At 46.4% G+C, this 16,024-nt stretch overlaps 1 protein-coding gene across 1 annotated transcript in view; it reads right to left on the reverse strand.

The window, feature by feature from the left end:
* Nucleotides 1–16,024, reverse strand: part of MCM6 (minichromosome maintenance complex component 6) — a 136,460-nt gene that overhangs the window by 24,903 nt on the left and 95,533 nt on the right. Inside the window, exons 9-11 of the mRNA XM_063933715.1 lie at nucleotides 4,642–4,783; nucleotides 4,139–4,246; nucleotides 3,901–4,056 (exon numbers count right to left, since the gene is read on the reverse strand). Of these exons, the coding sequence (XP_063789785.1) occupies nucleotides 3,901–4,056; nucleotides 4,139–4,246; nucleotides 4,642–4,783 (406 nt within the window). The remainder of the gene's footprint in view (nucleotides 1–3,900; nucleotides 4,057–4,138; nucleotides 4,247–4,641; nucleotides 4,784–16,024) is intronic.

Below are 16,024 nucleotides of genomic sequence, written 5' to 3' on the forward strand. Positions count from 1 at the left end.
CCATTGTGCCTAAGAGGCGAATGCACAAGTGTACCGACACTGTGCGTGGCTTGAGCACTAATTGTGCTAGATGGCGTAGCATTTGTACTTTCTGCTGTGGTAGGTAAATTCTTTGATTGACCGTATCGAGAATCATACCTAGGAACTGAAGGGGTTGAGACGGAATTAGATGTGATTTCTTGAAGTTGACAATCCAACCGTGTTGAACCAGTACATTGTATGTTAGCAGCGCATGTTGGAGAAGTATCTGTTGAGACGGAGCTTTGATGAGCAGATCGTCTAAATACGGAACTATTGTCACTCCCAGGGAACTGAGGTGAGCTATCATCACAGACATCACTTTGGTGAATACCCGCGGCGCTGATGACAGGCCAAACGGTAGAGCCTGAAACTGGTAATGGTTCTGGCGTATTGCAAACCGTAAGAATTTCTGATGAGGCTGCCAAATTGGAATGTGTAAGTACGCATCCTTGAGGTCTAGCGCAATCATAAATTCCTTTGCCTCTAAACCCGCAATCACCGAACGCAGAGACTCCATCTTGAATCTGTAGTAAGTTACGTACTGATTGAGCCCCTTTAAGTTCAATATTGGTCTGACTGAGCCATCCGGCTTCGGTACCACAAACAGACTTGAATAATAACCCTGGCCCTGTTGGTGTACAGGGACCGGAATCAAAACTGCCGAATCCAGTAGGGACTGAATGGCAATTTGCAGAACCGTCCTCTTGTCATCCGACAGAGGCAATCCTGTCTTGAAAAACCACAGAGGCGGAAGACAGTCGAACTCTATTTTGTAACCTTTTAACACTAAATTGCGGATCCACCCATCCGCAGATGTGTGGAACCACGCCACATGGAACGTCTGAAGGCGTGCTCCCACAATTGGAGAACCGAGATGGGCTGGAAGCCCGTCATGCCATTGGCTTGTCTGTAACCTTAGCGTCCTGGCGAGTTGTGTTGGTTTGTTGGAAACCACGTCCACGACCACGTCTAGCAGGCGTGGCTGATCCTCTACCACGTCCTCGAAAGGGCTGAGGTCTAAAGGATTTGAACGAATTCTTCTTGAAACCGGTGGAGGCAATGGTAAGAAAACAGACTTGCCTCCCGTCGCCTCCGCAATCCATGCGTCCAATTCAGGACCAAACAACTTCTTGCCATCGTAAGGCAACGCCTCTATACTTCGTTTGACCTCTGCCTCCGCATGATAAGCACGCAGCCAGAGTGCTCTTCGTGCCGTAACTAGTGACGATGAAATACGAGAAGTGAGCTGACAGACGTCAGTAGACGCTGTACAGAGATACTCTACAGCCTCAATCATTTGATTTACAAGAATTATCAGGTTTTCGTCATGTAAAGCAGATTTGAGTTCTGTAAGCCATATTATGAGCGCCTTAGTGACCCAAATGCCAACCAATCCAGGTCTTAGCATCACACCTGCTGCTACATACATGGATTTTAACAGTTTCTATCTTGCGATCTGAAGGATCTTTAAGCGTAGTAGCTGCTGGCACTGGTATGGTTAATTTCTTGGTAAGCTTAGACACTGACGAATCAACTATTGGTGGATTCTCCCATGTACACGTTACCGAGTCTGGAAACGGATAACTAGACTTAAATCTGCGAGGTATAGAAAACCGTTTATCTGGATTCTGTCGTGTTTCTACTAACATCTGATTTAGAGAATCCGACACAGGAAAACTTATTGGCGTCTTCCGCCGTTTCGTAAATACGACCTGATCATTTGTGAGAGGCTCCTCAGTTTCAGGAAACCTCAGAGACTGACGTACCGCTCTGATGAGATCATCAATGCCGGAACTGTTAAAATCCTCGCCATCTGACTCCACTTCGCCCTCCTCACCCTCATCTTGTTCCGTGAGGTCTGGCATGGAATCGTCAGAATGCAACATAGCAGAAACTGGAAAATCATAAGACATATGAAATTTATCCCGTTTACCCAAAATGGATTTGGACCTTACGCAAGGCTGAGACGCCTCCGGTAGTTCTGACGGTCTCACCCTAGACTCAGACCTTACCGTTTCCCGCTCCTGACGAGCGGCGGTCAATTCTGATTGTAATCTATCCAGTACATTTACTAACCTACCCCACGGAGGGTCCGGTGAGGACATTGGTTGTAAAACTGGAGCAGAAATGGTATTCTGAACCGAATCCACAAAACATACTGTACATGTGGTAGATCCATCCGGTAACACACTGCCACAGACTTTGCAATTATGCTTTTTAGTTTTTGCTGGTGCCTTACTCATTATGGCGACAGACAATACAATACACAAAAAACAGACACCTGCACGACTCAGTAAAATAGCAGTAAGGTGTCTCTGTATATAAATCTGGCCAAGTGCAGTACACGTGGCCAGTACTGTGAAATGTGATCCCAAATTCCCACTAACACCCCTGCGCCTCCGGTGGAGTAGAGATGTAGTACTGGAACCTTCTGGAATCACAGCAGGAAGACACAGGAAGCATGGTTAAACATGGCTGCCATGCTATGCTTATACATATAATCCTAATGCTGGTTACAACATTCACTGATTATAACCCTGCAAAAAATCCCTGCAGTCTATCATCTGCTGCTGCAGTATTTCGTATGCCGCTTATTGCCCCCTTAACTTAGTGCTTGTCCCCCCTGCTCCTGTGTAATGGCTGCCTGCTCTTTTCGAATCAGAGCAGCGGCAGCGCAGCGTGTGGGGGCCCCAGTGGGTATCGCCGAGCGCTGTGCTGAGCCCGGGTGAGCCGCGCGTCACCCAGCGGTGGGACCCGGAGCAGTAGCGGCGGCCGGCCCCGTGAGCGAGAGAGCTGCGGCGGCCGGCGGCCTCTGAGCGCAGATCAGCGGCGGCCTGCACGGAGGTCTTGTGCTGAAGACTGTGGCCGTGTGGGGAGGGCGCTGAGTGGGGAGAGCAGCGGCGGGACGGGCGGCCAAGTGGAGCGAGCAGCGGCGGGCGCTAAGCGCTACAATGTCCCCACACCTCGGGGCGGCAGCGGGAGCTGACCGCCCCGTTCACATACCTGTATCCTGCAGTTTGTGAGGAGGCTCAGACGGGGCTTCTGAACAAGCGCCGGCCAGCCTGTGCAGGAGGCTGTGTGTGTGGCTGTGAGGGAGCTCTTTCAGAGAGGCCCGACACGCCCCTGCTGCTATCAGCAGCTGTACTATCCCTGACCCTGCCTTTTGGAAGGGGGAAAGGGATGTAAAATAGAAAAAATAAAAATAAAATAAAAATTCTTCAAAGTAATCGTGACTTCAGTCACAGAGCTGTTGCTACGTCTAGCACAGAAAAAACACTGAGAGGTACTCGGGGATATGGAGGGGTGGAGTGTTCTAAACTTAAATATTCAGTGCTGTTCCTACGGAAGCCCGTCCATATCCCTAAGAGTACTCCAGTGACCCCTAGTGGATGATAAAGAAAGTAAATTAGCCAGCAGAGTCTGGATATATTTCTGACAACCTCTTGTCTTAAGACTCTTGGCATCATCTATGTCATTAAACCAGATGAGGAGGGACTGGTTTTTAAATGGACCAAAAAAATAAAAGTAACTCCATTAGGAGGAAGCACCATCCAAAACTAGCCAGTGTTATTTTGAAAGAGTGAAGTATGAAAACTTTCACTGCTACACACAAGTAGACCATCTTTTCCATCAACTTCATGATGAAAATTGATGGTTCCTTGACTCAGACGTCCTATCCAATAGTTGAACAGCGAGGACCTTGTACTACAGCCAAAAATGAAGTAAAGCTTCAGCACTGCATTGAATGCTACACTCAGGAACTATGTACTGGCATGGATTCAAACAGTCATTGATAAATATGAAACTCCCACAACTCAACTATGATGCACACATAACCCTGAAACACATCTCCAGAAGATTTATACAAACCGTTATTACCTCATTACATTCATCAACCAGGATGAAGAAGAGATCAAATCTAGACATGATCGGAGCAGACAAATTTACGTTCTGTTTTAGGGACTTTGACCTGTCATAACGACCGCCAACAGGATTTGCAGCAGCCAAGATAGACGTCCTTGCATTTAGTGTAGCCTAGAAGCGAACAGACGAGAAGTCAGGATTCATGCTGAACAAGACTGATCACTGCACCTTAAGATGTTCACAGAAATTTTACCTTAACACCAGCTTTGGTGATTGATATGGTCTGCTGTTCCATGGCTTCATGGATTGCTACCTGGTCCTTGAGATCCATCTTGTCAAACTCATCAATACAACAGACACCCTGGAAAGAGTTCCATACAGTCAATATCTGCCAATGCTGCATCAATTTACTAAAATACTGGACAAACAGATGACTGTATGCATGAGTAACAGACTTCCCACATCAATTAGTTCCAATACATTTAAAATAAACCAGTATATAGTGATGAGTAAATTAACTACTTGTTATAATCTAGACAGCCTATTACTCTACCTTAATTTGAGACTGGCAGGGTAATTTGTTAATACTTTATGAAAAGGTTTGCTATCCCTCAGAAGTAACAGTGGCATCTACAAGGCCACATCAGAAATATGATGTTATGTAAATTAGAGCAACACAAACCACACATTACTCCACAGATCCATAGACCAAAACCACAAGTCCATCAAGAAGTGAAGAGAATACGGAACACTTACATTGTCAGCCAACATCAGGGCTCCAGCTTCTATAACAAACTCGTGAGATTCTTCATCCCTCACTACTGCCGCTGTCAGACCAGCAGCGCTGGATGCCTTCCCGCTTGTGTACACCGCCCGTGGACTGAACTCCTCAACATGCCTGGTGAAGAAGAGATTATGACACTACTAAACAAATCGTGCTTCAGCTGCTAGATATTTCATAAATCTTTCAATACAGAGGTAATTCACATGTGACAGCAGAAAATGTCTAGCACTAAATCTGAGAATTTACGGCATTATAAAGACCAGACCAATGACAAATAAAACCTAGTATTTTGTGTAAGAAGACAACGCAGCAGTCACTTAACCAGTAAATGCTATGAAGAACCTCATTACTACTACTTAAGGCACCACAGAGGGTCTGCAGTACTGTACAATTTAGTTTCATCCACTAACCTTTACATGAGGACAGGTAACGAGCTGCTGACCCTAAGCTTCCAAGCAGCAAACAGAAGCGTCTTTATTGTGATTAGGGTACTATTTTTTTTTTTTTTTTTAAACACATTTTATTGGGTGGATCATAAAAAGATTACATTGGTAACAGAACACCCGAACAATTTGGGTGTTTGAAGAACAAATGTAGTTACAATAAATTGTTACGATTAGGGTACTATTTAAATGACTATACCTGCATGCTCTGGCCAGATCACCAAATATTAGCTTACACAGCCCTATAATGGTCCTCTGCAAATTTAACTATACAAGTGTCAAGTTTCTATGCTACAGTTACACAAGTCCATTATATAAACAAAGGTGGTACAAGGCCTACCAGATAAAACAGGTCTGGTCTTTGGAATTTAATAGATTAGTGCCAGCAGGAGACCAAAGGGTGTGGTATGTTAGATAGACTATGTTTCTAGGTAGACACGAAAAAAGGTTGACATGAGTTTAAAAATTTGATGTGTTCTTCGTAGAGTGACCGGATACTCCAATTAGCTGCGCTCGGCACAGGTTACCGTTCCCAATTGTAGTTCACGTGGATCGTAATGTATGAAAAAGTTAAAGAAAAATACATAAACAAAATGGAAAAAAAACTCATGTCGACCTAGAGTCCCTGTCAACCTAGTCATTTTAAGTCTTGTCAACCTAGAGACTGGATCCCAGGAGACCACATAGGGCAAAAAGACTTTGAAAGACGCTACAGTCATACAGGAGGGACAGAGCACACCACATAGTAAGATAAAAAATAAAATACTATTAAAAAAAATGGAGTTGTTCTGCAGACGGTGACCACAGACCACTTCTCAGCTCCTATGCTTTCTGGCTGATGTTTTGGTCACTTTTGAAAGCTGGCGGTGCTTTCACTCTAGTGGTAGCATGAGACGGAGTCTACAACCCACACAAGTGGCTCAGGTAGTGCAGCTCATCCAGGATGGCACATCAATGCGAGCTGTGGCAAGAAGGTTTGCGGTGTCTGTCAGCGTAGTGTCCAGAGCATGGAGGTGGTACCAGGAGACAGGCCAGTACATCAGGAGACGTGGAGGAGGCCATAGGAGGGCAACAACCAAGCAGCAGGACCGCTACCTCCGCCTTTGTGCAAGGAGGAACAGGAGTAGCACTGCCAGAGCCCTGCAAAATGACCTCCAGCAAGCCACAAATGTGCATGTGTCTACTCAAACGATCAGAAACAGACTCCATGAGGGTGGTATGAGGGCCCGACGTCCACAGGTGGGGTTTGTGCTTACAGCCCAACACCGTGCAGGACGTTTGGCATTTGCCAGAGAACACCAAGATTGGCAAATTGGCCACTGGCGCCCTGTGCTCTTCACAGATGAAAGCAGGTTCTCACTGAGCACGTGACAGACGTGACAGTCTGGAGACGCCAAGGAGAACGTTCTGCTGCCTGCCAACATCCTCCAGCATGACCGGTTTGGCAGTGGGTCAGTAATGGTGTGGGGTAGCATTTCTTTGGGGGGCCGCACAGCCCTCCATGTGCTCGCCAGAGGTAGTCTGACTGCCATTAAGTACAGAGATTAAATCCTCAGACCCCTTGTGAGACCATACGCTGGTGCGGTTGGCCCTGGGTTCCTCCTAATGCAAGACAATACTAGACCTCATGTGGCTGGAGTGTGTCAGCAGTTCCTGCAAGACGAAGGCATTGATGCTATGGACTGGCCCGCCCGTTCCCCAGACCTGAATCCAATTGAGCACATCATGTCTCGCTGTCCAGGAGTTGGCGGATGCTTTAGTCCAGGTCTGGGAGGAGATCCCTCAGGAGACCATCCGCCACCTCATCAGGAGCATGCCCAGCTGTTGTAGGGAGGTCATACAGGCACATGGAGGCCACACACACACTACCGAGCCTCATTTTGGACTTGTTTTAAGGACATTACATCAAAGTTGGATCAGCATGTAGTGTGTTTTTACACTTTAAAGTTTGAGTGCGACTCCAAATCCAGACCTCCATGGGTTAATAAATTTGATTTCCATTGATAATTTGTGTGATTTTGTTGTCAGCACATTCAACTATGTAAAGAACAAAGTATTTAACAATATTTCATTCATTCAGATCAAGGATTTGTTATTTTAGTGTTCCCTTTATTTTTTTGAGATTTATATATTTATATATATATATATATATATATATATATATATATATATATATATATATATATATATATATATATATATATATATATATATACACACACACACACACACACACATACATATATAGTCAAATACTGTGACAGAGGCAACATTCTAAAGGCCTAACAGCTATATATATGTACTACGGGATAGTACGTATATTATGCATACACATAATCACAATATCAAAGGTGACCTCATATTCACCATTATAGTCCAAAAGCATAAGAGAATCCATTTTGTTTCTAGCTAAATGAGAAAGCATATTCATAAGAACTTTATACACACTAAGAGGAACAAAACAACTTTGTTGGCTAGTATTAAGTCCACGTACGCACATCCGAAGTCATGTTTAATTTCTAATAAGGAATACCCCCACACACAACTTTAAACAATGGAAAAATAGGATTTTGGTACTTACCAGGTAAATCCTTTTCTTTGAATCCATAGGGGGCACTGGAGTACTCTTGGGATATGGACGGGCTTCCGTAGGAACAGCACTAAATATTTAAATTTAGAACACTCCACCCCTCCATATCCCCGAGTACCTCTCAGTGTTTTTTACTGAGCCGAAACAGGAACTATAGAGAGGTTGACAATGGAGTATTACATATAACATAACGGACAATAACGAAGTTGACACATAACGTTACTGACAACTAAACAGTTGACACCCTAACCAGCACTTGTAATTTGAACCAGTCGGTGAAAGTGTGTTACCATAAGATCCTCAGAACTCACCACAACTAGGTAAAACTGCTCTGGGTGGGCGTCCAGTGCCCCCTATGGATTCAAAGAAAAGGATTTACCTGGTAAGTACCAAAATCCTATTTTCTTTATCATCCACTAGGGGTCACTGGAGTACTCTTGGGACGTACCAAAGCTTCCCTTGTGGGCGGGACAGCTGTTTGGCACTTTTAACACTAGGCGGCCAAAGCTAGATGCTGATGCCGCAAACGTATCAAACTTGTAAAAGCGCACAAACGTGTGCACTGAAGACCATGTAGCCGCACGGCAAAGCTGCGTCGTAGAAGCCCCACGACCCGCTGCCCATGAAGTTCCCACAGAACGTGTGGAATGAGCGGTTACTGACGTAGGCGGTTGTAACCTAGCATGAAGGTAAGCCTGACGTATGGTCAGTTTTATCCATCTGGATAAGGTTTGTTTAGACGCTGGCCAACCTATCTTGGCAGCATCATAGAGAACAAACAACGTATCCGTCTTACGAACTGAAGACGTTCGGGATACATAAACGCGTAAAGCGCGTACCACATCCAGAGTTCCAGAATGTGCTGTCAACACAGGAACTACTATTGGTTGATTGATGTGAAAAGATGACACTACCTTTGGTAAGAAGGCGGGATTCGTCCGAAGTTCCGCTCTGTCATCATGAAACACCAAATACGGTGCCTTGCATGACAAGGCACCCAAATCCGAAACACGCCTTGCCGAAGCTAAGGCTAGGAGAAAAATTGTTTTCCAAGTGAGAAACTTTATATCCACTTGCTGTAAGGGTTCAAAATATGAAGACTGTAAGAACTCTAAAACCAGATTCAAGTCCCATGGCGCTGTAGGTGGAATGAATGGAGGCTGTACTCTGAGGACACCTTGGAGAAAAGTGCGTATAGACGGCAATAGAGCCAATCGTCTTTGAAAGTAAATTGACAACGCAGATACCTGCACCTTCAGTGTAGATAAACGCAGGCCTCCATCTAACCCTGTTTGTAGAAACAACAAAAGGCGGCATAACTTGAAAGATGCTGTTGGAAACTTCCGAGTTTCACACCAACCTATATAGGCACGCCATATTCTGTAATAATGAGCTGCCGTAACCGGCTTCCTAGCTCGTAACATGGTTGGTATAACCGAATCTGGAATGCCCTCTCTTCTTAAGAGGGCGGTCTCAACAGCCACCCCGTCAAACGCAGCCGCGCTAAATCGGGGTAAAGGAACGGACCTTGTTGTAACAGGTCTGGACGTAGTGGGAGCGGCCAAGGATCGTCTGCAAGTAGTCCTTGGAGATCCGAAAACCAAGCTCTCCGAGGCCAATGAGGCGCCACTAGTATGACTGTGACCACTCTCTTTTGATCCGTTTTAGCACCAGAGGGAGCAACGGAAACGGTGGAAACAGATACACAAGACTGTACGGCCACGCGACAGTGAGAGCATCCACCGCCACTGCCTTTGGATCTCTTGTTCTGGACACATACTGGAACGTCTGGTGATTGTGTCGAGACGCCATCAGGTCCACCTGAGGATAACCCCATCGCTGAACCAACATGTGAAACACTTCTGGATTTAATGCCCATTCGCCTGGATGAAAATCCCGACGACTGAGATAATCCGCTTCCCAGTTGTCCACTCCCGGAATGAACACGGCCGACAATATCACCTGGTGGCATTCCGCCCAATTGAGGATTCGAGCTACTTCCCGCATTGCCATGCGGCTTCTTGTTCCTCCTTGTTTGTTGATGTATGCGACCGCCGTCGCATTGTCTGACTGCACTTGGACAGGCTGAGAGCGAAGCATGTGCACTGCTTGTCGTAGCGCATTGTAAATTGCGCGGAGTTCCAGGACATTTATAGACCGCAATTTTTCGTGATCCGCCCAGAGACCCTGGAGCGGACAATTTTGAATTACCGCTCCCCAACCTCTGAGACTGGCGCCCGTAGTTAGAATTATCCAATTCCAGCCTCCGAACCGTCTTCCTGCGGTTAAATTGTGTTCCTTAAGCCACCAGAGCAGAGATACTCTTGCTCTTGGCGACAACCTCACCCTGTGGTGAATCTGCAGATGCGAGCCCGACCACTGGGCAAGCACATTCAGTTGAAATGGACGAGAGTGAAATCTTCCGAACTGAAGCGCCTCGAAAGCTGCCACCATTGTGCCTAAGAGGCGAATGCACAAGTGTACCGACACTGTGCGTGGCTTGAGCACTAATTGTACGAGATCGCGTAGAATTTGTACTTTCTGCTGTGGTAGGTAAATTCTTTGATTGACCGTATCGAGAATCATACCTAGGAACTGAAGGCGTTGAGACGGAATTAGATGTGATTTCTCGAAATTGACAATCCAACCGTGGTGAACCAGTACATCGTATGTTAGCAGCGCATGTTGGAGAAGTACCTGTTGAGACGGGGCTTTGATGAGCAGATCGTCTAAATATGGAACTATTGTCACTCCTAGGGATCTGAGATGAGCTATCATCACAGACATCACTTTGGTGAATACCCGAGGCGCTGATGACAGGCCAAACGGTAGAGCCTGAAACTGGTAATGGTTCTGGCGTATTGCAAACCGTAAGAATTTCTGATGAGGCTGCCAAATTGGAATGTGTAAGTACGCATCCTTGAGGTCTAGCGCAATCATAAATTCCTTTGGCTCTAAACCCGCAATCACCGAACGCAGAGACTCCATCTTGAATCTGTAGTAAGTTACGTACTGATTGAGCCCCTTTAAGTTCAATATTGGTCTGACTGAGCCATCCGGCTTCGGTACCACAAACAGACTTGAATAATAACCCTGACCCTGTTGGTGTACAGGGACCGGAATCAAAACTGCCGAATCCAGTAGGGACTGAATGGCAATTTGCAGAACCCTCCTCTTGTCGTCCGACAGAGGCAATCCTGTCTTGAAAAACTGCAGAGGCGGAAGACAGTCGAACTCTATTTTGTAACCTTTTAACACTAAATTGCGGATCCACCCATCCGCGGATGTGTGGAACCACGCCAAATGGAACGTCTGAAGGCGTGCTCCCACAATCGGAGAACAGAGATGGGCTGGTAGCCCGTCATGCCACTGGCTTGTCGGTAACCTTAGCGTCCTGGCGAGTTGTGTTGGTTTGTTGGAAACCACGTCCGCGACCACGTCTAGCAGGCGTGGCTGATCCTCTGCCACGTCCTCGAAATGGCTGAGGTCTAAAGGATTTGAACGAAGGTCCAGCGTACCTTCTTCTTGATACCGGTGGAGGCAATGGTAAGAAAACAGACTTACCTCCCGTAGCCTCAGCAATCCATGCGTCCAATTCAGGACCAAACAACTTCTTGCCATCGTAAGGCAACGCCTCTATACCTCGTTTGACCTCTGCCTCCGCATGATAAGCACGCAGCCAGAGTGCTCTTCGTGCCGTAACTAGCGACGATGAAATACGAGAAGTGAGCTGACAGACGTCAGTAGACGCTGTACAGAGATACTCTACAGCCTCAATCATTTGATTTACAAGAATTATCAGGTTTTCGTCATGTAAAGTAGATTTGAGTTCTGTAAGCCATATTATGAGCGCCTTAGTGACCCAAATGCCAACCAATCCAGGTCTCAGCATCACACCTGCTGCTACATACATGGATTTTAGCATAGTTTCTATCTTGCGATCTGAAGGATCTTTAAGCGTAGTAGCTGCTGGCACTGGTATGGTTAATTTCTTGGTAAGCTTTGACACTGAAGAATCAACTATTGGTGGATTCTCCCATGTACATGTTACCGAGTCTGGAAACGGGTAACTAGACTTAAATCTGCGAGGTATAGAAAACCGTTTATCTGGATTCTGTCGTGTTTCTACTAACATCTGATTAAGAGATTCCGACACAGAAAAACTTATTGGAGTTTTTTTGTCGTTTAGTAAATACGACCTGATGATTTGTGAGAGGCTCCTCAGTTTCAGTAAACTTCAGAGACTGACGTACCGCTCTGATGAGATCATCAATGCCGGAACTGTTAAAATCCTCGCCATCTGACTCCACTTCGCCCTCCTCACCCTCATGTTGTTCCGTGAGGTCTGGCATGGAATCGTCAGAATGCAACATAGCAGACACTGGAAAATCATAAGACATATGAAATTTATCCCGTTTACCCAAAATGGATTTAGACCTTACGCAAGGCTGAGACGCCTCCGGTAGTTCTGGCGGTCTCACCCTAGACTCAGATCTTGCCGTTTCCCGCTCTTGACGAGCGGCGGTCAATTCTGATTGTAACCTATCTAGTACATTTACTAACATACCCCACGGAGGGTCCGGTGAGGACATTGGTTGTAAAACAGGAGCAGAAATGGTATTCTGAACCGAATTCACAAAACATACTGTACATGTGGTAGATCCATCCGGTAATACACTGTTACAGACTTTGCAATTATGCTTTTTAGTTTTTGCTGGTGCCTTACTCATTATGGCGACAGACAATACAATACACAAAAAACAGACACCTGCACGACTCAGTAAAATAGCAGTAAGGTGTCTCTGTATATATATCTGGCCAAGTGCAGTACACGTGGCCAGTACTATGAAATGTGATCCCAAATTCCCACTAACACCCCTGCGCCTCCGGTGGAGTAGAGATGTAGGACAGGAACGTTCTGGAATCACAGAGGAAGACACAGGAAGCATGGTTAAAATGGCCCCCATGCTTATACATATAATCACAGTGCAGTTTCATGCTGATATTATAAACAGCCTGTGTAATCATAAAACCTCCTCCCTGGCAGTATAAAATAAGAATTTACTTACCGATAATTCTATTTCTCGGAGTCCGTAGTGGATGCTGGGGTTCCTGAAAGGACCATGGGGAATAGCGGCTCCGCAGGAGACAGGGCACAAAAGTAAAGCTTTCCGATCAGGTGGTGTGCACTGGCTCCTCCCCCTATGACCCTCCTCCAAGCCAGTTAGGTACTGTGCCCGGACGAGCGTACACAATAAGGGAGGAATTTTGAATCTCGGGTAAGACTCATACCAGCCACACCAATCACACCGTACAACTTGTGATCAAACCCAGTTAACAGTATGATAACAGAGGAGCCTCTGAAAGATGGCTTCCTAAACAATAACCCGAATTAGTTAATAACTATGTACAATTATTGCAGATAATCCGCACTTGGGATGGGCGCCCAGCATCCACTACGGACTCCGAGAAATAGAATTATCGGTAAGTAAATTCTTATTTTCTCTATCGTCCTAGTGGATGCTGGGGTTCCTGAAAGGACCATGGGGATTATACCAAAGCTCCCAAACGGGCGGGAGAGTGCGGATGACTCTGCAGCACCGAATGAGAGAACTCCAGGTCCTCCTTAGCCAGAGTATCAAATTTGTAAAATTTTACAAACGTGTTCTCCCCTGACCACGTAGCTGCTCGGCAAAGTTGTAATGCCGAGACCCCTCGGGCAGCCGCCCAAGATGAGCCCACCTTCCTTGTGGAGTGGGCCTTTACAGATTTAGGCTGTGGCAGGCCTGCCACAGAATGTGCAAGTTGGATTGTGCTACAGATCCAACGAGCAATCGTCTGCTTAGACGCAGGAGCACCCATCTTGTTGGGTGCATACAATATAAACAACGAGTCAGATTTTCTGACTCCAGCTGTCCTTGCAATATATATTTTTAATGCTCTGACAACGTCCAGTAACTTGGAGTCCTCCAAGTCACTTGTAGCCGCAGGCACTACAATAGGCTGGTTCAGATGAAATGCTGACACCACCTTAGGGAGAAAATGCGGACGAGTCCGCAGTTCTGCCCTGTCCGAATGGAAAATCAGATATGGGCTTTTGTAAGATAAAGCTGCCAGTTCTGACACTCTCCTGGCCGAAGCCAGGGCTAGTAACATGGTCACTTTCCATGTGAGATATTTTAAATCCACCTTTTTTTGTGGTTCAAACCAATGAGATTTTAGAAATTCCAAAACCACATTGAGATCCCACGGTGCCACTGGAGGCACCACAGGAGGCTGTATATGCAGCACTCCCTTAACAAAAGTCTGGACTTCAGGAACTGAAGCCAATTCTTTTTGAAAGAAAATCGACAGGGCCGAAATTTGAACCTTAATAGATCCCAATTTGAGACCCATAGACAATCCTGATTGCAGGAAATGTAGGAATCGACCCAGTTGAAATTCCTCCGTCGGAGCACTCCGATCCTCGCACCACGCAACATATCTTCGCCAAATGCGGTGATAGTGTTGCACGGTTACTTCCTTCCTTGCTTTAATCAAAGTAGGAATGACTTCTTCCGGCATGCCTTTTTCCTTTAGGATCCGGCGTTCAACCGCCATGCCGTCAAACGCAGCCGCGGTAAGTCTTGAAACAGACAGGGACCCTGCTGAAGCAAGTCCCTCCTTAGAGGTAGAGGCCACGGATCTTCCGTGATCATCTCTTGAAGTTCCGGGTACCAAGTCCTTCTTGGCCAATCCGGAACCACTAGTATCGTTCTTACGCCTCTTTGCCGTATAATTCTCAATACTTTTGGTATGAGAGGCAGAGGAGGAAACACATACACCGACTGGTACACCCAAGGCGTTACCAGCGCGTCCACAGCTATTGCCTGCGGATCTCTTGACCTGGCGCAATACCTGTCCAGTTTTTTGTTGAGGCGAGACGCCATCATGTCCACCATTGGTCTTTCCCAACGGGTTACCAGCATGTGGAAGACTTCCGGATGAAGTCCCCACTCTCCCGGGTGAAGGTCGTGTCTGCTGAGGAAGTCTGCTTCCCAGTTGTCCACTCCCGGGATGAACACTGCTGACAGTGCTATCACATGATTCTCTGCCCAGCGAAGAATCCTTGCAGCTTCTGCCATTGCACTCCTGCTTCTTGTGCCGCCCTGTCTGTTTACATGGGCGACTGCCGTGATGTTGTCCGACTGGATCAACACCGGTTTTCCTTGAAGCAGAGGTTCTGCCTGGCTTAGAGCATTGTAGATTGCTCTTAGTTCCAGAATGTTTATGTGAAGAGACGTTTCCAGGCTCGTCCACACTCCCTGGAAGTTTCTTCCTTGTGTGACTGCTCCCCAGCCTCTCAGGCTGGCGTCCGTGGTCACCAGGATCCAATCCTGTATGCCGAATCTGCGGCCCTCCAATAGATGAGCACTCTGCAACCACCACAGAAGAGATACCCTTGTCCTTGGAGACAGGGTTATCCGCTGGTGCATCTGAAGATGCGACCCTGACCATTTGTCTAACAGATCCCTCTGGAAAATTCGTGCATGGAATCTGCCGAATGGAATTGCTTCGTAAGAAGCCACCATTTTTCCCAGGACTCTTGTGCATTGATGTACAGACACCTTTCCTGGTTTTAGGAGGTTCCTGACAAGCTCGGACAACTCCTTGGCTTTTTCCTCCGGGAGAAAAACCTTTTTCTGAACCGTGTCCAGAATCATCCCTAGGAACAGCAGACGAGTTGTCGGCATTAACTGGGATTTTGGAATATTCAGAATCCAGCCGTGCTGTTTTAGCACTTCTTGAGACAGTGCTAATCCCCTCTCTAGCTGTTCTCTGGACCTTGCCCTTATTAGGAGATCGTCCAAGTATGGGATAATTAATACGCCTTTTCTTCGAAGAAGAATCATCATCTCGGCCATTACCTTTGTAAAGACCCGAGGTGCCGTGGACAATCCGAACGGCAGCGTCTGAAACTGATAGTGACAGTTTTGTACAAAGAACCTGAGGTACCCCTGGTGTGAGGGGTAAATTGGAACGTGGAGGTACGCATCCTTGATGTCCAAGGACACCATAAAGTCCCCTTCTTCCAGGTTCGCTATCACTGCTCTGAGTGACTCCATTTTGAACTTGAACTTCTTTATGTACAGGTTCAAGGACTTCAGATTTAGAATAGGTCTTACCGAGCCGTCCGGCTTCGGTACCACAAATAGAGTGGAATAATACCCCTTTCCCTGTTGTAGAAGAGGTACCTTGACTATCACCTGCTGAGAGTACAGCTTGTGAATGGCTTCCAAAACCGTCTCCCTTTCGGAGGGGGACGTTGGTAAAGCAGACTTC

This window comes from Pseudophryne corroboree, chromosome 7, assembly GCF_028390025.1.
Source record: "Pseudophryne corroboree isolate aPseCor3 chromosome 7, aPseCor3.hap2, whole genome shotgun sequence".
NCBI classification, from domain to species: Eukaryota; Metazoa; Chordata; class Amphibia; order Anura; family Myobatrachidae; genus Pseudophryne; species Pseudophryne corroboree.